We start from the raw sequence: 27920 nt of genomic DNA, 5'->3' as shown, positions 1-27920 counted from the left end.
AGAGGTCGTTTAATCAAAACAAAGGCGTGGCTTGATGACGCCTTGATTTCGTGGATTCATGGGAGTTGTTGTCTTCACCTCTACAGCCAGTGGAGAATACGACGGGACTCGGGCCGAAATCATATTCACGGATGACCGGTAATGTATTGAAGATTTATTTGCGTTGGAGCGACTGCTAATGAGAGACGAGCGGCTCGAGAGCAGTGGAGCTTTTATTATCCAACAGACGCCTCCGCTTCTTCTGGTCATGCGTATGTGGGATAACGCAGCACTGTTTTATCATATTAGATACATTTGAGTGTGTTGAAAGTTGTTATGCTACTCTGTGCGTTCACTCGGCGGCTACTATACGAGACACTTGTTACACACTGCAGTGAGCTAGATCGATATTAAACATGGTAAAGATGGTACTCGCGGTAAATCAAGAAAACAAGATTTAAACAAAAAGACTGCCTGTGTTGAGCTGTATAACAATTAGTTCTCTGTCGATGAATGCATCCAAACAGTTGCTCACCTGTCTAATAAAACACAATATATTAAAGCGCCTTTGGTGTTCCCATGGTTTCTACAAACTAAAACCAGAAATCGAGGGTAAAGCGGGTATGATGCCATTGATAGGCGACACACGGTTAAAACTGCTTATTTCACTGGATTTAAACATTCTTAGAAACATTTGGGATAATGCAAGTGCACAGATCAGCAAAATATATAACATTGTTCTAGTGGTTTTGGGATATTCTGATCCAAAAATCGTACATAGTGTGCCTTTAAATCACCCGTATTCGCAAATTACACACACTGTCATTCAATCCCATGCTTTACCTCAGAAACAAAAAATGGAGTGTTTTATCACTGTCATCCCGTTCAATGAAAGCAGCAGTGACTTAAATCTGTACACATGTTTGGGTGAACTATCCCTTAGACCAGATTGATTTCCATGGGACGCTGCTTTTAGTTTAGTGTTCCACAGTCCCGCTTGAGAGATTAATCCATCTTCTACTATTTCCACTCATCTTTCCACTTTGCCTTCCTCCAGTTCCACCATGCACAACTCCAGGTTTCTTCGCCTGTCGGGGTGGATGTTTTCCTTCATCTTTTTGTTGATGTATTTGACCAAGTCCTCCGTGCCTTTGGCTTTGGGATGATAGTGACCGAGCACGTATCCACGGAGGTTATCCTCAGTTCCTGGAGTCACCAATCCGATCAAAAAGCGGAGAAACATGTCCAGATGTCCGTTCTGAGAAGCCAACATGCGGTCGATGGCGGGACGGTACATCTCTATCACGGGGCGATCCTTGCCTGTTGTACCCTGTAACCAAGACTTTTGGCTCGATACAAACACGTTCTTCGCGTGTTTCCTAAACGCCACGTACACGTACATGGCAGCCATGTACTCCTGTATGGTAACGTGCACGAACTTGAAGACCCACGTCTCTACGTCTTCGCTCGCCCGCCTGACTTCGGTGGTTAACTCATCACGAGTGCGCAAATCTTCATAGGTCAGGTTAACATTTCTCAAATCAGCCACGGTAAACTCGTCTCGTCCATCTTGAATCATCCGATACGCCATCTTCCCCATCAGCTCTATAAACGCCTTATCTTCATCCTTCCACTTTTGCGCCTCCACGTTACAGCCGCGATACTTCTCGAACGAGCGGTTCATTTGGACGACGACGTACTGCGAATAAAACGCCGTGATGCCAGGTGGTTGTTTGCCGTAGTCGGGATCTCGAAACGCCCGTTCGAAGATAAACGCCACCATCCAGCTGAAGAGAGGAAGATGGCAGATGATTTCAAGAGCTTTGGAGCGTTTCATTTGGTTATAAACCTTCCTACCGAGGTCGGCTGGGTCGGTGGTTCTCTTGGTAAAGTACTCTTCTTTGTTTTGATCCGTGAATCCTCTCAACTCTACAAACCTGTCGATTAAATTAGGAGGGATTCTGTGTGCAGCGGAGACGTGGCTGGTGATCCAAACACAAGCGTTAGGAAGCAATGTGCCTTTGATTAAGCTCGTGAGAAGGGCATCAAGTGGCGCTTTCTCCCTGGCGCTCGTTATAGTTTTGTTGTTTTCGAAGTCCAGTCGATGACGGCAAACTTCTAACGCATCAATAATGAAGAGACACAAGCAATCTTCCTTCTCGATGAATCTGATTTCCTCGGCTTCGGCGAAGTAGCGTGAGAGCGTCTCTAGGAAGCTCAGGTCTCCACCTTTCGCAACGTGCAACTCCTTCGCCGGAATTGGGAACACTAATTGAAAATCCTGATTGTTTTTGTCCTCCATCCAATCCACGATGAACTTACTCGCGGCCACCGTTAGACCGCAGGCAGGGATTCCCGTCATCATGACCGTACGTATTGGTTTGTGCTCGGGAGGAAGGGGGCGGAAGATGTCGGCGGCCCTGATTGCCGTCTCCTCGACTGTAAACGGGATCCCTCGGACTTCGTTCTCAGGGTTGACGGGGTCCCTTCTGCCCCTGATGACGGTTACGGGTTCGACGTAGACGTCACTGATGTAGCGCTGCTGACCTGGACGACATCGACCCTCGTAAAGAGAGTAATAGCGCCTGTCGTGGGCTATTCTCAGATCATACTGTAACAAGGCTGCGAAGAAACAAAACAGAATTTATTACGCTTTTTAACGTGCAAGGTTTATTTTATAACACATTCTACACTGAACTAATTAGCCATTATTCAAAAATGAAAGGAACAGTTCACTCAAAAGTGATAATTTATTGTGAATTAACTAGAACTTACTGTACTGATTACTCTTTTCTGTATATGTTTAATCAATATCGTGAGTCAGAAGTAAAAATAAATAAATTTACACTACCAATCAAACTTTTTGGGTCAGTATGATTTTTTTTTTCCTAAAGAAACTAATACTGTTATTCAGCAAGGATGCATTAAACTGATCAGAAGTGACAGTAAATACATTTATTATGTTAAAATATTTTTATTTCAAATAAATGCTGCTCTTTTGAACTTTGATCAATCCTGGAAAAAAAAAAATTCAGTTTCCGCTGCTTCAGATTTCTGTGGAAACTGTTTAACACTGATGATGGAAATGTTTCTCGAGCAGCAAATCAGCTTATTAGAATGATTTCTAAAAGGATCATGTGACACTGAAGACTGGAGTAATTATGTTGAATATTCAGCTTTGATCACAGGAATAAAATATATTAACAGAAAACAAGTACTTTAAACTAATACTTAACAATTAGGGCTGTCAATAGATTACAATTTAAAAAAATAAAATAAAAATTCACAATTAACATTCATTTAGCAAAGTACACCAGATTAAAGAAAGATTCTCACAAAACTGTATTCTCTGCAAGGTTTTTTCAAGATAAATTTCAGTGTTTTCCAAAAAAGGACACTTGGGGAATCCATATAATTCAGAAATGTATGCACACATGAAAATAAAAAAAAATAAAAACATTACAGAAAAAAAATTTAAGCAGGTGTACAGTGCAACAGCAAAGACCTTATTTACATGTTAGATAAGTCATGTTGTGATACAGAACAAGAAAAAACCTAAACCAACCTTATTTACTTACTGCATAAATACCTACAGTATAAGAATCGATTCAGAATTACTAAACAGCAACACACGACAAATCAAATGATTATCTTGAATGTGTGTGAAAGCAACGTTATGTGTACTGAAATTTGACTGTGCATTAATTTATATCAGTGTCGAGAATGCACAAACTGTCAGTTTGCTCATTAATATAAAGGACTCATGTGTGCTTGCTGTACGACACCGCAATCTTTACCTGGATGACAATCCTCATCCATCAAAACTTTACTAGCGAGATGCTGGATTGCTTTATCCAGCAAGGAAACGTAAAATAATGGATTATTTCCTTCAGCAGAGACACTTCAGATGTGCACAGTTCGCCATGATTTTGAATTGCTTTAAATATAATTGGAATCAATTCAAAAAGGTTACATAAAATTGTTATCAGACTCCTAAATTATATTAAAAATTTGGATTTAGGTTTATCGGCCAATATATCAGTTATTGGCCAAAATTCATATTGGTGCATCCCTACTAACTGCGTGACAAATTACATTAATGGTGCAATTTCATGTGCTTCAATAATTTATTTGCATTAAATCAATACATTAAGGATTTTGAATTAATCGTGTTAACATTGACAGCCCTAAATTACTTTTTTTACTGTTTTGATCAAAGAAATATATAATTTTTTTTATAAATATTTTATAAATATATATATAAAAATTTTTATATATATTTATTTATATATATATATATATATAATATATATATATATAATAATATATATATATATATATATATATATATATATATATATATATATATATATATATATATATATATATATATATATACAATAAAATGATAAATATAAATATGTTTGAATACACCTAAAGCTCTAAAGTTTGAATATCAAACAGTTTACTTTTTGGGGGCAACTGTTCCTTGAGCATCTATCAGGTGACGTGTGAAAGCTGCTGTACCTCGTCTACAGGTCTTCCTCAGGGTTTGGGCCAAATCGTCCCTTCTGATGTTCTGGAGGTTTCGTACAGTGAGATGGAGAGCCTCTCCCAGCTTACAGATCTCGATCATTTTATCAGCCACATCCAGCGCGTCAGTAAGATCCGCAATCATCGAGTAGTTCTTCTTGAAGTTGCAGTGACTGCTCAGACTACGCTTAAAATACGACATCTCTGATGGACGGAGCTGACCAAGACTGTTCACCATGGCCTGAACGAGACAAAAGACACATCTGTAATATTTATCTGAATATAGTGCAAGAAAGTGTAACCCCTGTGCAACAATATAAAAAAAAAAAAAAAAAAAAAAAAAAAAAAAAAAAAAAAAAAAAAAAAAAAAAGTTACTCAGAGGTCCTCAGAAAACTGTCATAAAAATGTAAAGCTTTGGAGCAGACTCAAGTTTGATCTCATTTTAAAGACCGTTGGCCAATTTTAGTTTGTTAGTAAAACAAAAAAGTATAAAAACTGGGGGAAAAAAAGAAAGTTATAACTGTTGAAAAGTTGAATGGTTTTGTCCCTGTATATTAAATTAATGACAAAAGACTAAAATCATGAACTTTGAATTCCTCTCCAGTGTATTTGGATCATTTCCCAGAAAAAAAAGAGGAGGAAGCGGAACTAGGCTATGCTTGGGAAAAGAATCCAACTTGGCATGACAACTTTGCAAATGGAGCTTGAGGCAAGTAGATATAAGTTTTAGCGTCATGTTGGATTGATCAATACGCCATTTCATGTTGCATTTTTGATGGTTAGTCAGTAGACGTAGGTCGTAGCAGCAAACACACACAGATGATCATGATAAATGATCGCAGGCTATCTTTGGTTGCAAGACCATGACAACAGCCGTCTTTGAACCACTCTTGCTGTACAACGTAGGACCACCATTTAAGAGTTGGATTAATCACACTTTACATGTAATCGCACTTAAATCGAGTTGGCTTACAGCGATTTTGAAATCACAAAGGCTGCGATTATTTTTTATGCACAGCTTGCCATTGATGTACGGCTATGTAAACGCTGCTTCATCTGAAAGCACTGAGTTTGAGTCGCTTATAACGTGCATTTGAAAAAGCAACATCTTTCCAAACATGAGAAGCATTTATGAACCTCTTTCCAACAAAAGACAACATTTAATAACATGGTTTTACTCCAAACTCACTTCATAACGACAGCTGAGCTCCTCCTTCTGTGAGATGATGTGCCTTCTTACACAGAATAAGGCAATCGTGTGTTTATTAGTCATGTTTAATCAAAGCGTTTCAATCTTCTGTTTATTCAGCTACAGATAGTATGATGGCGATAGGGATTTCCTGGAATGATGTGTGTTATCGTTCTTCTGCGGTGGGACAAATTTAGATAGAGTGAGTGAGTGAGTGAGTGAGTGAGTGAGTGGCCCTCTGGCTTTCAGATCGAGCAGCATTTACTACCGATCACAGAGCCGTACTTCACTGACAAGCTGCACATAAAATAATCACAGCCTTTACCAGATCACGTGCGGTTTCATTTCGATCAATTGTACAGCCCTAATTAGGAGGAAACAAAACAGCAGAATCAAAAACAGCTACTGACCGTTAGAATGTGGCGCAGGGTGAGGGAGCTGTGAGTGTGTCGAAACTGCAGACCGGCACCCTCCGGAGGAGTCGGCGGAGGCTCCTTCGGTTCATCAAAATGTACAACAATTTCATCGAAATCATAAGCCGGCTCCTCGCTCCGCTCCTCCTGCACCTCCATTGCAGCACTTTCATTGGGCTGTTCCTGCAGGTCTGTCTCGCCCATCTCTCGGTCATACAGCTCTTCATTCAGCGTTCTGTTTGTCCTCACGTCGCTCCGCACCTCAGACTGCTCCACGGCCATGGGCTCTCTGTTAATGACAATGAAGTGAGTCCTTTGAGCATAGGTAAACTATTCATTTAGATGCATGAGTGTTGTGGATGTAGTTACTCGTGTCTTGGAGGAGAGGCTTCTTTGTACACGATGGACTGCTGTCGCAGAAACAGTCCATCTTGGTATATGCTGGACTGATTTGTGTGTGTTCGTTCAGTAATCGCAGTCTCTGGAGATCCTGAGCGGTAAAGCCTGACCCTGTACAACATAAATATATATAAATGATATAAATACATAAATGGACTATGAAATGATTCACATTTGTGTCCACAACATTAGTAGTACACTAAAATTAAACTTTACTAAAACATACAGTACTGCTCAAGTTTGGAAACATTTTTAAAGTTTTTGAAATAACTCTTTCATGCTCAAGGCCAGCATTTATTTGATAAAATACAGTAAAAACAGTAATATTGTGAAATATTACCACAATTTAAAATAATGGTTTTCCATTTTAATATACTTTAAAATTTAATTTCTGTGATCAATCATTACTCATCTTCAGTGTCACATGATCCTTCAGAAATCAGTATAATATGATGATTTATCAATGTTTTTTTAGAACCTGTGACACTTTTTAACTTTTATTCATCAATAAATCCTGAAAAAACAACAGCATTTATTAAAATGGAAACCTTTTCTAACAATATAAATCTTTACCATCACTTTTTATCAAGAAGGATCATGTGACACTGAAGACTGGAGAAATGATGCTGAAAATTTATAATGATGAACATTTTTAATTACATCAGGATAATTGATCTCCCTGTCACACCTATTAACCTCAAAACAAAAATGAACCAACAATTTAAAATGATAAAATTAAAAAGTGACATGAGTTCTCCTGTAGCATCTTCAAAAGTTGACAAGATCCAACCTTATTTGATATAAATAACTTGTAGTTTCTATGAGTTTTGACATGATTAATCAAACATAACATTCACTCCATCACTTAAAACTGTTTTATTACTATTATTCATAGAATGAGACTAAGATGCTTTTTGTTTTGCTCAAATTGATTCTTTGTGATGTTAAGTTGTATATTACTGTACTTTGTTTCTGCGTGTTTGAGCGGAGGTTCAAAGTCATCTTCATCCTCCTCATCATCATCATCGCTATGCATGGAGCCATAACTGCTGGGCGGCCGGCCCGTCATGACCCTTAAAAACAAATGTTCACGTCAACGTTAAAGCAAACAAAATGACAGCAGCTTGAAACAGCATGTGAGAAGTCATCGGAAAAAGCTCCACAACATACTTTTGCACATGCATAACCGATACCTGTAATTCAGAGGCCAAAATTAAAAGCTTAATTAAAACACTCAAAAACACTCTGATGGCTGAACCTTTTCTGTAATTAAATGTACATAAGAATCAAAGCAACTCATGTGTGAACCAACCTGACTGTCCTCTAAATGTCTGAACCTGCAAAGACTCTGCTTCTTTAAACGCAGATTATATTTCAAGCCAAAAAAATAAATTCCAACTAAGTGGCTTGTTATTTGATCAGTCACTAACACACATGCTGGTGGGAATGAAGCGACAATCCTGATGATGATCTTTGAACAGAAACATCAGGTGAGAAAGTATCTTCTCATATTTCCAATTCCCAACAATAAACAAGTTTGCTTGTCAGTTTTAAAAGGAATTACACAATTTGCACCAAAATGTCAAGATATAAATGTGAGAACACTAAAGAAATGTTTGAATGATGAAATACAGAAACAAGTGTAAATACATAAAACAATCATATTGATCAACAGATACTAGCTCAGATTAATCTCACCTGTCCTAAGAGTCTAAGACATTAAAGATCTCTGCAGTTGTGTGACGATTTAGATGCAATCCTAAACCATTACACCCCATTTACAGATATATTTATTAATATATATATATATATATATATATATATATATATATATATATATATATATATATATATATATATATATATATATATATAGTGTCACTTATCAGTTATCAGTTTGCATAAACATACTGTAGCTGCTATATTACGCATGGTAGTCTTTTAAATATCTATTCCGGAAACACTTACTTTTCGGTCCACATACCTTTTTATGTGGGTGACTTACAGGTATGACAAGTTTTAAGGACAACAATTGATCAGTTACTTTATGATTTTAGGTTATTATTCGCTCTGCAGATCCGGTCTGGGGCAATTCCACGCAAAAATGTCACATCCATAACGCCAACACAATACCAAGGCATTGTGTTGGTGTTATGGATGTGACAGTTTTGTACGGAATGGCCCTCTGACTACTAGAGGGACAAGTAACCGAACTAGACCTGATTTGGCAGAACTAAGAAAAACAGGCCGGTTGAACCAGACTGGAATGAGAAAAGCCAAACATTCTTCACACACTTACCTATCCACTTCAGAATCACTGTATTCACTCATGATGGCCCTTATGTAAAGTCCTTACACACGGTTACAGCACAGCTCCTGCTTCAAACACAGCACATGGAAACTCCTTTATAGCCGAAAAGGGAAATCAGTCTTCGCCATATTTTGGAGTTATACAATTCAAATAAAGCGACAAAGACACTTACCGAAAACCTGTATGAAGCGACAAAAACGCACCCGAAACATCCAGGAAGCGATCGGGCGTTAAACTGAAGTCATGTTGTTGATTATTTCGCTGTCAAAATGAGTTTGAAACTTCGACAGAAATGTCTTCCGTCAATCCTCCACGGGCTCGCGCATAGCAGTCTCTTCCGCCTTTCCTGTCGGTGACGTCAGTACTTTCGGTTTAGTGACGTCGCGCTGTACGCATGTGCGCATCGACCGAGAGGAAAACCTTGAGGATGAGAACAGTTCATTTCTGCATAGTCTTTGAAGAGGGTTTATTTAACGATAATAATAATAAATAAAAAAAAGTTACACATTTTAGTTTTATGTTTATTATAATAAAGCTTTACAAAAAAGTACTACTGCCGTGTGATACAGTGATCAACCTATCATAACATTGTACAGATATATAACACCATGCTTTTAAATAGCGGCATTTTAATTATAACTTAGATGTAACATTTAAATGCAGAAAGACAGAAAGATAAACATAAAAAAATAAAGACAGACGGGCGGAAAAGACACATAAAGACAAACATAGACAGACATAATGCAGACATGGAAAGAAAGAAAGACTAAAAGACAGACCAGACGAAAAGACAGACAGAAATATGTTAATACAGACATGGAAAGAAAGAAAGAGACAAAAAGAGACAGATGAAAAGACAGACAGACGAAAAGAAAGACAGAAATGCTAATGCAGACATGGAAAGAAAGAAAGAAAGACAGACAAAAAGACAGACAGACGAAAAGACAGACAGAAATGTTAATGCAGACATGGAAAGAAAGAAAGACTAAAAGACAGACAGACGAAAAGAAAGACAAATGTTAATGCAGACATGGAAAGAAAGAAAGACTAAAAGAAAGACAGACGAAAAGAAAGACAAATGCTAATGCAGACATGGAAAGAAAGAAAGACGAAAAGACAGACAGACGAAAAGACAGACAGAAATGTTAATGCAGACATGGAAAGAAAGAAAGACGAAAAGACAGACAGACGAAAAGACAGACAGAAATGTTAATGCAGACATGGAAAGAAAGAAAGACGAAAAGACAGACAGACGAAAAGACAGACAGAAATGTTAATGCAGACATGGAAAGAAAGAAAGACTAAAAGACAGACAGACGAAAAGAAAGACAGAAATGTTAATGCAGACATGGAAAGAAAGAAAGACTAAAAGACAGACAGACGAAAAGAAAGACAGAAATGCTAATGCAGACATGGAAAGAAAGAAAGACTAAAAGACAGACAGACGAAAAGAAAGACAGAAATGTTAATGCAGACATGGAAAGAAAGAAAGACAAAAAGACAGACAGACGAAAAGAAAGACAGAAATGTTAATGCAGACATGGAAAGAAAGAAAGACAAAAAGACAGACAGACGAAAAGACAGACAGAAATGTTAATGCAGACATGGAAAGAAAGAAAGACTAAAAGAAAGAGACGAAAAGAAAGACAAATGTTAATGCAGACATGGAAAGAAAGAAAGACTAAAAGAAAGAGACGAAAAGAAAGACAGAAATGTTAATGCAGACATGGAAAGAAAGAAAGACTAAAAGACAGACAGACGAAAAGAAAGACAGAAATGCTAATGCAGACATGGAAAGAAAGAAAGAAAGAAAGAAAGACAGACAGACGAAAAGAAAGACAGAAATATGTTAATACAGACATGGAAATAAAGAGACAGACAGACAGACAGAAAGACAGACACTACACAAACTAAATGCATCTGTAAGACGTTATCTCTATAAAAGGCTGATAGCAAAGTCCTTTATATAAAGTCTTTGCTAAATAATGACCTGCTGATTTTTTTGGAATGTTAACAGTAAAAAATGAACCCTTAAAAACACCACTACAAAATTAAAATTAATACAAATAATTTTATTTCAAAAACATTGCAAAACAAATTCAAATCTATAAAGTGAACAGAAGACAAACAAACAAGAAAATGGCCAATAAAAATAAGTCGAGGATTTGTTCACAAATGATCCTGGAGTTCACCTGAGGAGAGAGAAGTGGTTTCAGAAAGCTCATTAAACACAATTAAAGTGGCATTGCCTCATAACAGCAGATACATACAGTCAAACGCTTCAGGAGAGACGGTCGGCACAGTTACTTCTATTTGCTCTCCCTAAACACACACAAAATACTTTTCTTAACCTACACTTAAATATTGGGCTCATTAACCATGAGTGAGTCTAAGGGGCCGTTTACACGACACCGTTTAACTAAAAACATGAAAGAAAAAAAAAAGTGATGCGTTTTGCCCGTTTGTTTACACGACAACGGCGTTTTGGGGAGCCTGAAAAAGCAAAGTTTTGAAACTTTGAAACGTTTTTGAAAACAGTCTCAGTGTAAACTAGCCTGGGAAAACTTCCAGCAAATTTAGATTTGCTCTGCAAGTAGTCTGGCAAAGAGCCCATTCAAGCCGATTTCTAATCCGTCGAAATCGCGGCACCAATCAGAAACGTTGAGGCGGGCTTTACACGATGACGATCGCTCTGATTGGTTTTAGGTCTATCCAATTGCGCCGAGAGGCATTTGAGCGACGTCCGTTTGTGAAGCTCACCAACTTTTAAATGCATTATTATATTCAAATTGCAAACACATGAGGACAGTCTCCATGAAAGACCCACTGGCAGATGAACGTGCTACTACATTTCTCTCTGAAACGATAGGAAATTAAATTAGATTTAATAGAGGATTTTAACTGTGACAAGAAGATTGACAGGGCAGTTTACGTGACAGGACACACGCGACAGATCCGTCCGATAAAGATGACGAAGTAGTATGTCCCAAAGCTTGCCTACTTTTTTGCTACACATTCAAAAGTAAATACCTTTTCTTCACAAAAAGAGTACATACTTTTATGGCGTAGTGTAACTTAGGACGCAGCATATGGCTGTACACGATGACGATCGCTCTGATTGGTTTTAGGTCTATCCAGTTGCGCCCAGAGGCATTTGAGCGACGTCCGTTGGTGACGCCCCTTTGGAAATGAGTTATTAATGAAGCTTTGCCAGACCATAACTCAGTTACTACTGAAGTGGTCGGGTTTTAACCAGGCTAGGTGTAAACAACAAAAACGCGAATCTCTGAAGACGATGAAGTCATGCACATGCGCATTACATGTTCAGTCTATAGGGTTTCATCGCCATCTAATGGCCTGGCAGCAGAATACAGCGTTTTTAGTCGTTTTTGTGGATCCGTGTGAATGGGGATCGTTGTCTGTACGTGGAAAAACTCACAGGAAAAACTTCTGTTTTAAGCTTATCGTTGTCGTGTAAATGTACCCTAAATCCAATCAAACAAGAGCTCCCAGCTCAACTGAAGTCTCATGAACAATTTTCCCCAACTCTAGTGGTTTGTACCTGTTTGGCATTGGAGGTTTTGGAAGACTTGTTGCGGGGCCGTTTTCTCAGGCCCCCACTGGCTCCCGGGGGGGTTTTGCAGGAGTCTTCACGGAGCCTGAGGCCTCGCAGAAGCAGACTACCTCCACCACTGCTCTTCGGCGTATTAGGAATCATGAACACCACAGATTGCCTTTGCTTAGACTGGAGATGAATAGAGTTATGTGCATGTGTGTGTGTGTGCACATCGTATGTGACCCTGGACCACAAAACCAGTCACAAGTGGCACGGGATATTTGTGGCAATAGCCAACAATACTTCGTATGGGTCAAAATTTATGCCAAAAATAATTAGGATATTAAGTAAAGATCGTGCTCAGTGAAGATATTTAGTAACTTTCCTACCGTAAATATATAAAAATATTATTTTTGTGAGTGAATGCAGCACAAACGCGAACATAAATGAACAACTTTAAAGGCGATTTTCTCAATGTTTAGATTTTTTTGCACCCTCAAGATTCCAGATTTTCAATAGTTGTATCTCGGCCAAATATTGTCCTATCCTAACAATCAATGGAAAGCTTATGTATTCAGCTTTCATTATGATGTATAAATCTCAATTTCAAAAAAATTTACCCTGGTTGTGAATGGTTTTATGGTCCAGGGTCACAAGTATATGTGTATATGTGTATCTGTGTGTCTGTACATATTTAAACTCCCTTACCTGAGAGTTTGAAAGTCTGTTGGCATGCCTGCCCTTAATCGTTGCTTTCCGAGAGATCCAGTTCGCCGACTTCTTCAGCAGAAACAGCACATGGATTGCACATTTACACATCATTCAGAATAGAATCTAAATTTTCTCTCTCTCTCACTCTCTCTAATATATATATATATATATATATATATATATATATATATATATATATATATATATATATATATATATATATATATATATATATATATATATATATATGTTTTTTTTTTTGTTTTAAATGGAACAGTTTATTAAACCTTCAGACAATAAGCTTGCATATGTGTTTTTTTGGGGAGAATCATATTAGATGCATCAGGATCATATAGTATGACAGTGAGAATATGGAGGGGAAAAACATCTGTTTTAATCAAAGGCCAAAACTGAGAAAAACCTGCAGTTTGGTGCAGATGCTGATATTTATATGGACAAAAGTAAGATGCAATTATGATGCTTGTAATGTCAGCCAGACAGCAACATCGTGAAGATGTTACGTGAAGAATCCACATGTACCTGATGTGGCCGGATCTGGGCCGACACGATGTTGCTGTCTGGGAAATCAGTCAGATCTTTATAACAGTATAGCAGATACTTACATAAATGCATATAAATATCAGTCGTCACTCTGTATCTGCCTATGTCTTAAGACATGTAAGTGATTTGTATTATGATCAAAGCTCTGTAGTTTTAAAACAATGCAATACAATGATCATTGAGAGATGAACAAATAAACCTTCCTCTAAAGCCTGATGGATCATATTTAAGACTCATGATTTTTTTCTAAAAAGTGGCTTCAGTCCAGTAAGTGTTGATCTTGAAATATTACTGACAATATCAAACTTACTGTTACGTTTACTTTTATAAAGTTCACAGCAAAAAGACTCGTAAATCACGAGCTGATGGTGGACGTTTCACAATTATAGTAAAAGGCTTTTTTACTTGCTAAAAAACATGAACTATCAATCAGACGACAGAAGGCATGTAGTGGATTGTGTGCAACCGGTTTCCCAGCAAAGTTTTGATCATGCTGAGCCCTTAGAAATGTGTGCATCAAATATGATAGAGTAGGCTTTATAGGGTTAAAGAAAGCACATTAAAGGGCACCTATTATGCAAAATTCACTTTTACATGGTGTTTGAACATAAATGTGTGTTGGCAGTGTGTGAGCAAAACCACCCTAGAATGATAAAAATCCACCCAGTGGTTTTTTACAATCTCAATAAATCATAAGCACTGTCTCAGAATGAGCTGTTTTCAGATTCGGCGCAATATGACGTAGAATTGAGCAGGCCCCTCCCACGACTGTTGAGTGACACTTCAGTTTGAGCCTAGACCCGCCCTGAGTGAGCTGGACACAGAGTCCGCCATTGTTCGACGCTTGAGCCGCTGTAGACAAGAATGTCTCCTAAGTGATTGAGGTGTGTTGTTGATGGATGTAAGAATGAACATAGCAGTCTTCATTTACTCCTGTTGTTACTCAAGGATGGATCTGTACTGTTTGTGATCAAGCTTACACTCTCCGGAGCGACAGGCCTAACGTGACTGGACACGGAAGAAATGCGCTCTTTATGACAGCTCTTCGAGTCATTTTACGGATATAAGGTTTACCAGTTTATTTAGCACCCACTGAAAAGGTGTGTATATTTGTTAACTGTTAGTTGTAATGAGTGTTTTGTGTACTTCGCTGTGTATGTTGTTGATAATGAAAGGGAGAGAGAGAGAGAGTTTATGGATAAGATTTTAATGTGCACTTCTTATACTATGTTTATTCAGCTCTTACAGAGATTCTCTGGAGTAAAACTAACACTCATCTTTTGTGTGATGTACAATAAACTTCACTGAACTCGTCAGTATATTTTGGTCATTATTCGGACGGGTTTTGCTACAGCAGGCTTGTATTAGTGGATAAAAGCAGATGACAAATAAGTTATAACCATAATTAAACTAAACTATACCTGTTCTATCTCTATCCAGCATATATTCTCTGGCTCTGTGGGCATTATTGTCCGACTCCGAGTCGAAATGAACACCACAACTGAGAGTTTCTGTTCTGATATTATCAGATGAGATTGTCCTGACTGAGCGCGAGCTCGTGAAGCTCCGCCCCCTGTGCCGTGCAGCAGCAGTTAATTTGCATTTAAAGGGCACACACTAAAACAGCGCGTTTTTCTGAGCCCCAAAAAATTACAATTTAAACATGCTGTAAAAAATGATCTGTTGGGTATTTTGAGCTAAAACTTCACATACATACTCTGGGGACATCAGAGATCTTGTGAAAAGAGTCATAATAGGTGCCCTTTAAAATTTACCTTTAAAATTCAACAAATGAACCCATCCAATAACAAATCATCGTATGTACATATTCTCGTGCTGTCGTACCTCAGGCGTGTCCGGGACGTGCAGATGAAATCCCGACCTCTTCCGAACCTGTGTGTGCGAGAGTTCAGAGATTCACGCAAGTGCAAAGCGGCACTGTAACCATTACATACATACTGGAAGTGATCTACATCAGAACTTATAGTTATAGGGATCGTTAACCCTAATATGAAAATTAAAGGATTAGTTCACTTCAAAATGAAAAATGCGCTACTATTCAGGAAATGGGAATTTTTTAATTTAGTATTGTGGCTTCATGTATGGTCAGACACATGCATGTATATTATATATACTTTTAGACTTTCTCTGCATCTCACGTCCTCATTGTCACCGATCATCTTCTTCCACTCTTGCAGACGCTTCTCAGCAAAGTCCACCTGAAACAAACACCGTTGCATGTTAAACTAAACTGAAAATGACAGTAGACTCAGTGTAAGAATTCAGTGAAAACCACTTTGGAGATTTTCACCCTAGCCTTCGCCTGGTCTCGTTCCTTCAGAAGAGCCTGGTTTCTACAGCTGTGATGCTGCAACTGTTTGAATGTTATCTTCAGCTTCTCCAGGAGCTCCTTATTCTGCAGCTCCCATTGTCCAGCAAGGTTTTTCAGAGCGAGAATGGAGGCGTTTTGTTTTTCCAGCTTGAAATCAGATTTCAGCTGTCGATCCTTCATCGTGGTTTTAAGAGCACTTATTTGAGCGTCCTTCTCTGAGGAAAGAGTTGAAATCTCAGCCTGAAGTTCCCTCACGGTCTTCTCAAGCTCCTGAGATTGTTCTTGGAGGGTTTCTTGATGGCAAAGCTCATGTCGAAGCAACTGGTTCTGGAGAGAAGTCAAGCTTTCCTGCAACACGTTGTGTTTGGTCTCTAAAACAGACATTTCTTGTTGTTTCTGCAGTTCATTTTCACTGTACTGGCAGATCTGCTCTTTAAGAGAGATTACCTCCGCTGACAGAACCAGCATTTCCTCTTGTGTTTCTGATGCGGCTGAAGCAGAGTGAAGCTGTTGCTGGAGTTTTTTAACAGTCTCCTCATGCTCTTTGCAATTTGATTTTATCAATTCGTTTATTTCAATATTTTGTTCCTTCACAAGCTTCAGCTCGAGGTCAACAGAGTCATACTCGTTCCTCAGATTTCTGATTTCTTCATCTTTTAGGGTAATCTGCTCGGACAGTTCCAGAATGTGAGTTTGGAGGCTTTCGATTTTAGTCAAAGCCTGACAAAATACAAGTTTGCAAATTAATACAATTATTTATTTTGCATCCTAGAAATGTATACAATAAACAATGAAGTGAGATTCACTCAAGACTATTAAAGAGAGCAAAATTATAAATTTAAAACTGAAGAGCAATCCATCTCACAAATGGACAAAAAAAAAAGCTTTAAAATGTAAATTAAATGTTTTTAAATATGTTAATTTAATATTAATGTAATAAAACAAAATTAATATAAATCGCTTACATTTTTTTTTTTTACATTTCATGTTATTTCATTAAATAAAGCAAATTAATACATCTTTACATTTTAAAACAAATTAAAGTTTTATATTTATTTTTCAATTTAATGAAACTCAAATCATTTTTAAATGGGAAAATACATTTTAAACTTATTTTAACGTTATAACATGAATTAAATTAAGAAAAGAAAATAAGAAAACACACAATAATAAACAAAAACAAATCAATAAAACTCTTATTTAACTAGATTTTAACACAAGTCAAACAGTGTGAAAGGTCAATTTAATAATACTAAATTATTGTTTTATTAAATTGACATTTAAAACTATTTAATGGGTTTAAAAAAATAAAACAAAACATGAATTAAACAGTTTAAAAATAGCCAATTTAATAAAAAGAAAAATAGAATAAATAGACATTTAAAACTGCTTATTTGATTCATGTTTTAAAATGTAGTTATTAAATAACAGAAAAAATTTTGTTTAACAACATTTTAAAGCATTAATTAAACAAGTTTTTGATAAAATGTTTTTCGATTTGTCCATTTAATAACTGATTTATTTCCATTTTTATGTCTGAACTATTAATTTGATAACTGATTCCTTTTATTTTTAAGCATCACTCCCAGTCCTCCATACTCACCTCCATGATGGGTCCCAGAACCTCTCCTCTCTCCTGTGACTGAGCTTTCAGGAGTTCGTCCTCCAGAACGGAGATCTTTCCTTGAAGGATCTCCACTTTCTCACTCAGACACTCCTGAACGAGGAGAACAGGACGAAGAAAACAATACAGATTAATAAATACCAGTCAGGGAGAGTACAAAGCAAAACACAACATGATTAATGTTATTGAAATGATCTACCCTGTGTGTGACGGCCTCGTTCAGCTCGTGCTCGAGAAACTCCTTTCTGCTCCTCCACTCAGCCAGTGATGATTCATGAGCTAACGTGAGTTTTGTAACTTCCTCCTCGGCTCTCGCCAGCTGAGCGAATGTGTTTCGCACCTGATGAGTCCAGTGTGAGAAAGAAATTAGTTTTAAACAGGTTAGCAAGACAGAAAGGAAGGAGGAAAAATAAAAGTATCTCACCTGAGCAGCGAGAGTTTGGTTCTCCTCTGTTAGTTCATGCATTTTCTTCTCTTTCTGATAATTTTCGGTTTTTAAATCTTGGCACTGCTTCAAGACCTCATGCACTCTGCGGAGAAGACTGTACAAGAAAAAAAAGGTAACATTTTACATTAAGGTCTCATTTGTTAACATTATTTAAAGCATTGACTAACAAACTAACAATAAGCAATATATTTTAGAATTCATAGAACTTTCTTTAGTGTGTGATGTTGCTGTTTGAGCATGAAAAATTATTATTCCTCATTTTCAGTGTCGTCCACCTTAGTAAAAATACATGTTAGAGTGCATTAATGTTTTGTTAACAGATACAGCTTTTGATTGAAAAATATTATTAAACTTTGAAATTAACTAAGATTAATAGATGCTCTAGAAGCATTGTTCATTGTTGGTTCACTTAACTAACGTAGATAACTAACTAATGTTAACAAATGAAACCTTATTATAAAGTGTTACAAAAAAATAAAAAAATCTAAATCACAGGAAACCCAAATTTGAGCCCACACAGACATGCTTACTCAACCTTGAAGGGGACCTGTTATACAAAATTGACTTTTACATGCGTGTTGTGTGCAAACAACCACCGCATAATGATAAAAATCCACCCACTCCTTTTATAATATTCCCCGTAAATCAGTTTATCAAAATGGTCACGTTTTATATACATTCTGACATTGAAATATGTTTATCTCCTTGCAAGAGCAGATCGTGGAAACACAATAATATCTCAGCTAAGTGATAAACAGTCTAAATGTTCTGTTGTTGGCTGTATCAATGAACACAGAAAAATAATGGAAAAGTAGTGCAGTGGAATGGAAAATGTGTTCTATGTAAACGCTCTAGACAGATGTGTTTTGACCGATGCGCTCGTGTCTTGCATCTTTTGCAACGTCTAGTGCAGGAAATTACATTCTAAAAACACAGCGCTCAAGTTAAAGTAGTTTAAACAATTAAATCTCGGATTTTAGACGCAAAGACGCATTGTGTGTGAATGGCCCCAAATGGGAGAAAAAAAAATAAAATAATAATAATTCTGCAAGATCCGTCTAGAGTGTTTACAAAGAGAAAAAGAAAAGAAAGAAGAGCAAAGTATATTCAATTGACGCCATACTGTTTCTCCTGTTTTGTTGTTGCCCGAGTATCGGAGGACCGGCTCAGCTGTAAAGGCACAGCCCACTTCTGGAAAGGGGGCGGGGAACAGCAGCTCATTTGCATTTAAAGACATGCACAAAAACAGAATTGCTGCGTCCCAATTTGCATACTATCCGTCCTAAATAGTATTCGGAATTAGAATTAGTGTCCAAAACCGTAGCGTTGAAATTAGTTTTCCAAAGATACACGGATGGTCTACTTTTTCCGATTAGAATCTGAAGTGCAGATACGTGCACGCTTATATCGGCTAATATTGCCCACAACCCATTGTGCGTTGGACGAGGATTCAATTAGAACTACAAAGACAAATAAAAAAAATGTTTAAAAAAAAAAACTACAAACATGGCGGATGTGCGAGTCCGACGGAGAGTTAGAGAGGTTCAGATACAGGGGTTTGAGTGATTAATTATCAGATTCTGACCTGGTGAAAAGATGTTTATTCAGTGTTATCCGCATTATATTGTCCATATTAACTTTTAAATGCATCTGATGCAAATTGCAAACATGAGGACAGTCTAGGCATGAAAGACCCACGACTGGCAGATCAACTTGCTACTAAATTAAATTGAATGTGGAGGGTTTTAACTGTGACAAGATGATTGACAGGGCAGTATAAACAGTCACAGGATACAGGTAACTAAGCGACAGAGCTGTCCGTTAAAGATGGAATTATGAAGAGGAGGTTTGTCCCAAAGCTAGTCTCGCGTAGCCAGAGCTTCAGACTGACGGCAGAAGGTCTGGACTCGATCGTAGCTTTTCTTGTCCAAGAGGACGTTTGACTGACAAGTAACGCAACCAATCACAGCATAAATTATTCATTCAAGAACGTTGTGCAAGTTTACTACAACAATGGAGCCGCGAACTTCCCATACTTTTGAAAATCCGGCGTTTAATTGATCCTGGTAAGCGCTCATTGTCACAGTTGTAAACAACGGCTTTCTTCTTCCACGAGGAGTTTTTTCCAGGCGGACCGTTAAAGAACGCGACACACACACCTCCTGGACATTCTGTAAATTCAACCAATCAGATCGCGACTAAGAAACTCCCTAAGTGTTTCCAGAAAAGTGTGCCATATGCATCAGACGTTCAGCCAACGGTCTGTGGGCGTGACGTCTGAGGCTGAGACTACCCCAAAGCTAGAGTACTCTTCTGCTACACACTCAAAAGTATGTACTTTCTTCACAAAAACAGTACATATTTTAGGGCACAGTAAAAGCAGACGAATTTGGACGCAGCACATGTGTTTGCTTCTCCCCAAAAAGGGGCATGGTATAATACAGGGATAGGCAAGGTCGGTCCTAGAGAGCCGCTGTCCAGCAGAGTTTAGCTCCAACCCTGATTAAACATGTGAATAAGCTAATAATGTCTTCATGTCTTAAGGCTACAGGCAGGAGAGTTTATCATCAGGGTTGGAGCTTAACTCTGCAGGAAAGCGGCACTCCAGGACTGATGCTGCTCATCCCTGGTATAATAAATGATCTGGGGGGGATTTTGAGCCAAAACCTAACAGACACATTCTGGGGACACAGAGTAATATTACATCTTTTAAAAAGGGACATATGTCCCCTTTCACCATCTTGCATCTCACCTCTCGTTCTTCTCCTGCATCTGCAGAAGAGCAGCTGTATGGTCTTTCTCCAGTTCTCGTTGTTCTCTCAGCATTCGGTCCACCCTGTGCTGCAGCTGGACTATCAGACCGTCTGTGTGCAAAAGAGAGAGAGAGAGAAATTCAACCAAATTCAAATTAGTTTACCTCATTCACTCCAGACGGCATATAGGATACCTTTCACTGAGATGATGTTGATCTGATCGTTCAGTTCTTTCTCCAGCTTGTCTCTCACGTCTGCCCCATGTGCCAGTTCTTTCCGGAGTCTCTTCAACAGTTGTGGCGTGCTCATTTTATCCTGCACTGGAGAGCTGGAGATCAAGAATGAGAGTTAAGTCCCTTTCACAAGGAGCACGACGTGATATAAATCTAAGCGTATCGCCGATGAACTGAGCTTTCACATTGAACACGTGTAGTCTAAGTGACTACAGTGGGTCAATCTTAAGTTTATCAAGCGACGAGAATACTTTTTGTGCGCAAAAACCCCCCCCAAAAAATGACTTTATTCCACTATTCATTTCCTTCTCTCTGGGCCTCGAGTGAGTTCACGTAGTAAAACAGCGCAGCGCTTCTGTGTTGTATGTCACACGTAGGCCTCAAATCTAATTAGACGGCTTGTTTCATTGCAGGATGACAGAAACAAAAAAAGACACACTGGTCGGAAAAATAAAATCGTGCTTTATCACACTGCAATTGTGAACCAAGTATCTCCATAGGGATCTATTGTTTCGATTCAAGAGTAATCTCGACTTCCAGATGACTTCAATCTTCAAGTCCAGATGACTTCGATCGCTTAATCGCTCTCCGTGTGAAAGGCCCTTTATTCTGGGATTTTACATTCAGTCAACTCTCATCACTCCATTATACAATAGTAGGGAAAAGTATGTGAACCCATTTACAACAAGCTGGATATTATACAGCTATAATGGAGCTCAAATTTTGAATTCACCATGATACACTTTTTTTCAGGAGTCTTCGATTAATAGAAAGTTCAAAAGAACAGCATTTATATTGAAACAGAAATCTTTCGTAACATTTTAAAATGTCTTTGACACTTTTGATCAATTTAATGGGACCTTAATGAATAAAAGTTATCTTTCCTTCAATTCAAAAAGTGTTTTTATGGTAGTGTGTGGGGTTTACCACGATATCAGATGATGCAATGATGCAATGAAGCAAGAAGGGCACCTACTGTACCTGCCCGAGCCGCCGGCCACCGTGACCAGCTGTTGAATCTGAACTCTGGGTTTTTGGAAGTGGCTGGTGAACGGAGACTCATCATCAGTGTATAAAGGCGAACAGCAGCTGCTCCCACTGCTGGAGGTGGAGAAGGTCATGACAGCTACAGAGTGAGACAGAGTGAGACAGAGGTTAACACACCTGTAAGGATACAATACAATCATTAACTCTTACCGCACTCATTTGTAGGGTTGGGAATCGAAAATTCTGGAATGGAATACTTGAGGTCAGGAATCAGATACTTGTTATAGAATTTATTTTGATTCCTCTTTTCGATTCCTTTGTGAGCATTTCAATATGACTTTAAACCAGTGGTTCTCAACTCCAGTCCTCGGGACCCACTGCTCTGCACATTTTGTATGTCTCCCTTATTTAACACACCTGAACCAGATCATCAGCTCGTTAAGAGAGACTCCATGAACTGAACTGAGTGTGTCAGATAAGAGACATACAAAATGTGCAGAGCAACGGGTCCCGAGGACTGGAGTTGAGAACCACTGCTTTAAACCATTCGAGCGCGAGACGACTCGCACAGTTTTCTGTGCTGCAGACACGTAACAATATATTAGATCCGTGCAGCTCTTAAAGGGACAGTAGCCTAACATTCCTGCTGCAGTCTCTATAATGCCTGGTTCAGATTACACGATTTTTTTGTCTGTTACGATAGTCACGGTGTCAGATTACACGATTTTGACTCCTAAAAATCTTGTCATGTCGTGGACAAGAAACATGTCAGACTACACGTTGTTTTCCGACCAGTCATCGCGAGCCGTCTCACACACTCATTCACTCGCACATATACACGCACTCACTCACACACACACTCTCACTCACTTGCACATACACACTCACGTACACACACTCTCTCTCTCTCTCTCACACACACACTCACTCTCGTGCACACACACACAGTCACACACATACACATGCTCACTCACTCGCAAACACAGACTCTCACTCACTCACTCGCTGTCGTCGTGGAGGACCGTTAAAAAATTAAACATGCTAGTCTTTCTGTCGTGAAGCATCGCAGACGCGACGTAGGTTGTCGCCAACTATGACACTATACGAGATGAAACGATCGAATCTTGTGTCCCGACGCCCGTTGTCGTTTGCGAATCCCCACGACACCCTACGTCAAACGGATCGTGCCAAAATCGGGCTAAAATCGTGTAATCTGAACCAGGCATAACACTAATCAAACAACAAGTCAGAGAAAAATCACTCGTTCCTGACTGAATAACTTGTGTAACTTTGTAATGTATATTTTATTTATAAAGTGCAGAGTTATTTTACATTTGATTACAGTTTCTGTACCTAAAATCTTAAAAGACCATTTTAAATCATTAAGTTCAGTTGTATCCATTTGTTGCGATTGCTATTTTTTATTTGTTCTTTTTTATTGAAGTTAAACCACAGCCAAACGTTCCTTGCGTAAGTGTTCTTTAGCAAATTGATTTTTGTTTTATTCAGTTACAATCAAATTTAGTTTTATTCAGCTACAATTAAATGTTTTGCAATAAGACTAAATGTGAATAATATCTTATATCTTTTTTTTTACCTTATTGGAATTGAAATCAGAATAGTTCAAATTAAAACGATACCCAAGCCTACTCATTTGTTAATGCCATGCTAGAATCTAACACCAAGTTCATGGTGAAAAATGGGTTAAAACAAAGAGGGGTAAAAAAAAAATTTTTTTTATATAATTAACGTTTACATTTAAATGGACTGATTTTATTAAAAACATTCGAAGGGTAGTGTATAAGCAGAAAAAAAAAACATTTCTTCAAAAGATTAACATCACTGCAATTCAATAAGCTGTACTTTCCCTGAGCAAGTGTGATAATGTGGCTACTTACAGGCTTTGGTGAGGAATTTGTTTAGGTCATCGTCTAAAGACAGACCATCAGCATCATCTTCAAAAAAATGAAACATGGACGCGATCATCAACTGATACAGAAAGACAGAGCAAGAGGGTGAGTTCAGAAAATCCACAGACGTCACAACCTGGCGGCCCGTATTGAACACTCACCCCTGTCTTTGTGTCCAAAGGGACCATGTTGTGCTTTTTAAAACCGCAGTAACACAGAACAAGCACCACCTGCGCACACACACACACACACAGCATTTTCAGTGTTTAGGTAAAAAAATACCTAACTTTAAAAACACATTCAGAGTTAATGGCTTTCGTGTTTTTGAATAAAACACTTATATGAAGAAGAAAAGTTATGTCTTGAATACAAGCAAGAACACATTTTTTAAAACGTTTCCAAATGAAGGTAAAATAATTTAACATCATGAGGAGTTCTTGGGATTTATAATATTTAAGAAAATTTCTGACTTTGCCACACAGTTATGAGGTCAACTAAATTTCTTTACTGTTCCTAAGTTCAAACATTGAAGCACGGTGCTAGCAACACCACGGGCATGAGTTCGATTCCCAGCACATGCATGAACTGATCAAATATATACTTTGAATGCAATGCAAGGACAGAACATTTTTAATTTGCAAAAAAATAAAAAATAAAAGGGGGGGAGGTGGGGGGGAATTAATTCAGATACTGACACCATGTTCATTTGTGAATTGCATTTTTAATGCATTATAATATTAACATTTTATAATGCATTATAAAAAGTGTCACATCATTGACAAAATCATAAACAAAGAATAGAAATGAGTTTCTTATTCAAAGCACAACACAACAGAAACACAAATGCACCTTTGCAATCTGAAGCTCCAGCTCGACTCCCTGACTGATCTTCTGGAGCATGAGGGACGCTTGTCTCCGGCTGAACTGGAAGTCGTCTGCATGTAGAAGGAAATAAAGGTAAGCAGTAGTTTATGCAAACGCACGTACGTGTGTGTGTGTGTGTGTGTTTGTGTGGAACCATCGCACAGGGAGCCCGATCGCTCGACAGGCCCTGTCGGCAGGAACCAGCATCTCTCTGTGTGGCGTCCGGGACTGCGGCACTGCTCGGCTCTGCAGACACTCTGGGACAAACCACAGTCTGAACATCATGGTGACGGGACCTGGGATCGAACCTGCAACCTTTCCATCCACAGTCCAAGTCCTAATCCACTAAGCCACTGCTACTGTTACACTTTCAAATTGGTGTGTAGTTGTGGTATGAGTTGTTGAGTTGTCAGTGTTTCTGAACTCCATTGTAGTCTTGAGTTTCTTTTGAGAACAAACTTCACAATATTCCTCATTTAAATAATCAATATGCAGAATAAAGGGGCGGAGCCTGATTGAGTTAGTTAGTAGTGTGTTGAAACTGGCGGTTTTGGTAAGGGGCGGGACATTTCCCAAACACGCTCGAAGTGCTTGACCAATCACAACACACTGATACAGCCGACCGACCAATCAGAGCACAGTGTGCTTTCAGGAGGAGGAGCTTCATAGAGACAGGAACTAAACAGAGCGTTACTGACAGACTGGGAAGAGAGGAGCCGCAATAGTGAAGAATATGGGGAAATGAATGTGTGGTTTTTTTTCCATTAAAGCATTAAGCATAAAACCTGTTCTAGTAGACCTAAAGGGCATAATATGGCCACTTTAAAAGACTGGACTGACAAGTTTGGATTTGCTACTCACCCTGCAGTAAGCTGAAGAGCATTTCCATCATATTAGGAGCTGGTGACTCAAATAAATCACCACAGGACTCTTTCCCTCGTCTACAGAACAAGATGACACACATTAACCAATACATTTAAATTTTCTTATTTAACAAATGCTTCTATCATACATATATATACATATATATATATATAGACTTCAGATGCAAAAGCCTCTAAGTGCCACCTGAAATTTTCTTCTAAAATTAGCATTTTTATCAAGCTCGTATATTTAGGTTCAGAAATTTCACTTTAATGACAAATAATAGGTAATTTTCATTGCCATTAAAGTGAAATAACTGAATATAAACATGCAAGCTTGATAGAAATCATCATTCTAGAAGAAAATATCAGATGGCGATAGATAGATAGATAGATAGATAGATAGATAGATAGATAGATAGATAGATAGATGCCTCAAATCAAAGAGATTAACCAACTAAGTAACGCAAAGGCATTTCTATAGTAACACAGCTCACACTTTGTAGGCAAGCTTAAGGAGTCGATGCCCGTCCATCATCTGGGTGATTTTGTTAATAGGCTCCTCAGGACAGACACTGTTGATCTGTCAGAAGAACATCAGTCACTGTAAACATCTTCAAATGTCATGTGGTGCGACACATTATATGACGGAGTCAACTTACCCATGACAAAAGTGCTGCCTCCTTAATGCCATTCAACTCCATGATGGACACTACAAATAGACAACTACATTCACACAGAATGTGGATTTAAGTGAATGAATAGATATCTACGGTGGCCACTAGAGCTCACATGCAAATAGAAAAAAATTAAAACATCTTCATCAGTTTGACAACACGTGCTGCAAATACTCACAAGTCAATGACCTGAAATGTGAGTTTTTTTTATTTATTTTAACATCCCGATCACATGTGCGTTGTGAGTTTTTGCATCGCGTTTCTATATGTGGTTGCGTTTGTAAGTATTTTTTGCACGTGTTGTCAAACTGATGAAGATGTTTTCTTAATTTGCTGGGTTTTTTTTTTTACTATCTGTTGTAACAAAACAATTTGTTAGGCACATACACATCCTTAATATTGAAAACAGCAATTGTAACATTTGTAACTCCAAATTTTAAATATGTTGGGTATTTAAAACGTTTTACCTCCTTTAAATGTAAAAGGCGAACGTATGACAGACGCTTCAGAAACGCGCAGACACAGATGGTTTATCTCTGATGTTTCAACAATGCCAGAAGCAATTTCATCATGAAATAATCAATACAGGTGGGTGTAATTAGATAAATCAGTGAACAAGAGATGTTTTACCGTATTTGTTTGACTAAACACTCCACAACTTTTTAACAAAACTTATTACGACGCAGTTCTCTGCTCATTTAAATATGTGATGACGCAATACTCAGTCCTATATGCTCATTGACTATCATAAATGACGTGGCCAAAGGAAACACTCCCTGTCCGAAACGGCGTAACTTGTAGTAGAAATCAACGCTACTAAAGTTTATATATTCATATTTCAATTTGAATTAACATAAAATTATAAACCAGACAAAGTAAGGATAATAAATAAATAGAAAAATTAACCAGACAGCATCCCTTAACTGTGGGCACGGTTTAAAAACCTCAATTTAATTGTGATATCAACCTCAGATTTTTTTTGTTAAATATATATTTTGCACATTTTTCATGCTTAATGTAAAAGTTGTTTCTAATCTTCCACAAAAAGTTGCATCCTTTAAATGAACAAAATCATTAAATCAGAGAAATTGCACATTTAAAACACCTGAAATGTTTAGCTGACTTGTTAATATTCAATCATTTGTTACCTGATGATACAGGTATACAACACAATCCTCCCGAAATCAAGTAAAATTAAGAGTTTGACGGATATTTTACCACATATGAAAGCACAACTAATCTTCCATAAATTTAGATTATGAATCCAGTCCTAGGGACGATCTCAGGTAGAAATACTTTTTGTTGAACATCTGGTTAATTAATTGTTTGAAGATTCAATAGTCAGAAATTATGTTTTTGATTTTAATATATCTAATATGAAAAAAATGTGAGTCATAATTTGATATAGAAATTGAGTTCAACATCAAAAGGTTTTTTTCTTTTTTTACAAATATTGCACATTTTAAAACATTGTACATTTAAAGAAACCCAGTCTTTATTAAACTTGATTGTGTTTCACTGTGGCTTTAAAAAATTTTTTTAACAAATGTTCAGTATTAAACCATTTCCAAACCAC

General features: G+C 37.8%; 2 protein-coding genes across 4 annotated transcripts; both read right to left on the bottom strand.

Moving 5' to 3' along the window:
• Window positions 1-81: 81 nt before the first annotated feature.
• nlrc3l (NLR family, CARD domain containing 3-like) lies at window positions 82-9167 on the bottom strand. Of its 3 annotated transcripts, none has more exons than XM_079885379.1 (7): window positions 8998-9167; window positions 8814-8890; window positions 7480-7587; window positions 6485-6625; window positions 6113-6404; window positions 4507-4753; window positions 82-2601 (listed from the first exon to the last, which is right to left on the bottom strand). In XM_079885379.1, the coding sequence occupies exons 2-7, from the start codon at window positions 8843-8845 to the stop codon at window positions 1010-1012; spliced, it is 2412 nt and encodes an 803-aa protein (XP_079741505.1). In that variant the 5' UTR covers window positions 8846-8890; window positions 8998-9167; the 3' UTR covers window positions 82-1009. The 3 variants fall into 3 exon arrangements, with proteins under 3 accessions (XP_079741505.1, XP_079741504.1, XP_079741506.1); XM_079885378.1 differs by having other exon boundaries at window positions 8814-8893; window positions 8998-9160; XM_079885380.1 differs by having other exon boundaries at window positions 8994-9071.
• Window positions 9168-10966: 1799 nt separating this feature from the next.
• LOC307167391 (uncharacterized protein) lies at window positions 10967-26833 on the bottom strand. Its single transcript, XM_079886446.1, has 20 exons — window positions 26812-26833; window positions 26330-26379; window positions 26165-26250; window positions 25666-25745; window positions 24790-24875; window positions 24102-24170; window positions 23929-24019; window positions 22025-22169; window positions 21005-21138; window positions 20810-20921; window positions 18034-18151; window positions 17809-17949; window positions 17589-17702; window positions 15965-16705; window positions 15789-15872; window positions 15499-15546; window positions 13090-13161; window positions 12388-12570; window positions 11096-11147; window positions 10967-11017 (listed from the first exon to the last, which is right to left on the bottom strand). Exons 2-20 carry the CDS (start codon window positions 26369-26371, stop codon window positions 10995-10997), a joined length of 2421 nt encoding a protein of 806 aa, XP_079742572.1. The 5' UTR covers window positions 26372-26379; window positions 26812-26833; the 3' UTR covers window positions 10967-10994.
• Window positions 26834-27920: the final 1087 nt, after the last annotated feature.

Source organism: Squalius cephalus (assembly GCF_949319135.1).
Source record: "Squalius cephalus genome assembly, chromosome: 11".
NCBI classification, from domain to species: domain Eukaryota; kingdom Metazoa; phylum Chordata; class Actinopteri; order Cypriniformes; family Leuciscidae; genus Squalius; species Squalius cephalus.
The sequence above is the reverse complement of the archived record's forward strand: the minus strand, read 5'-3'. Positions and strand labels throughout refer to the sequence as shown.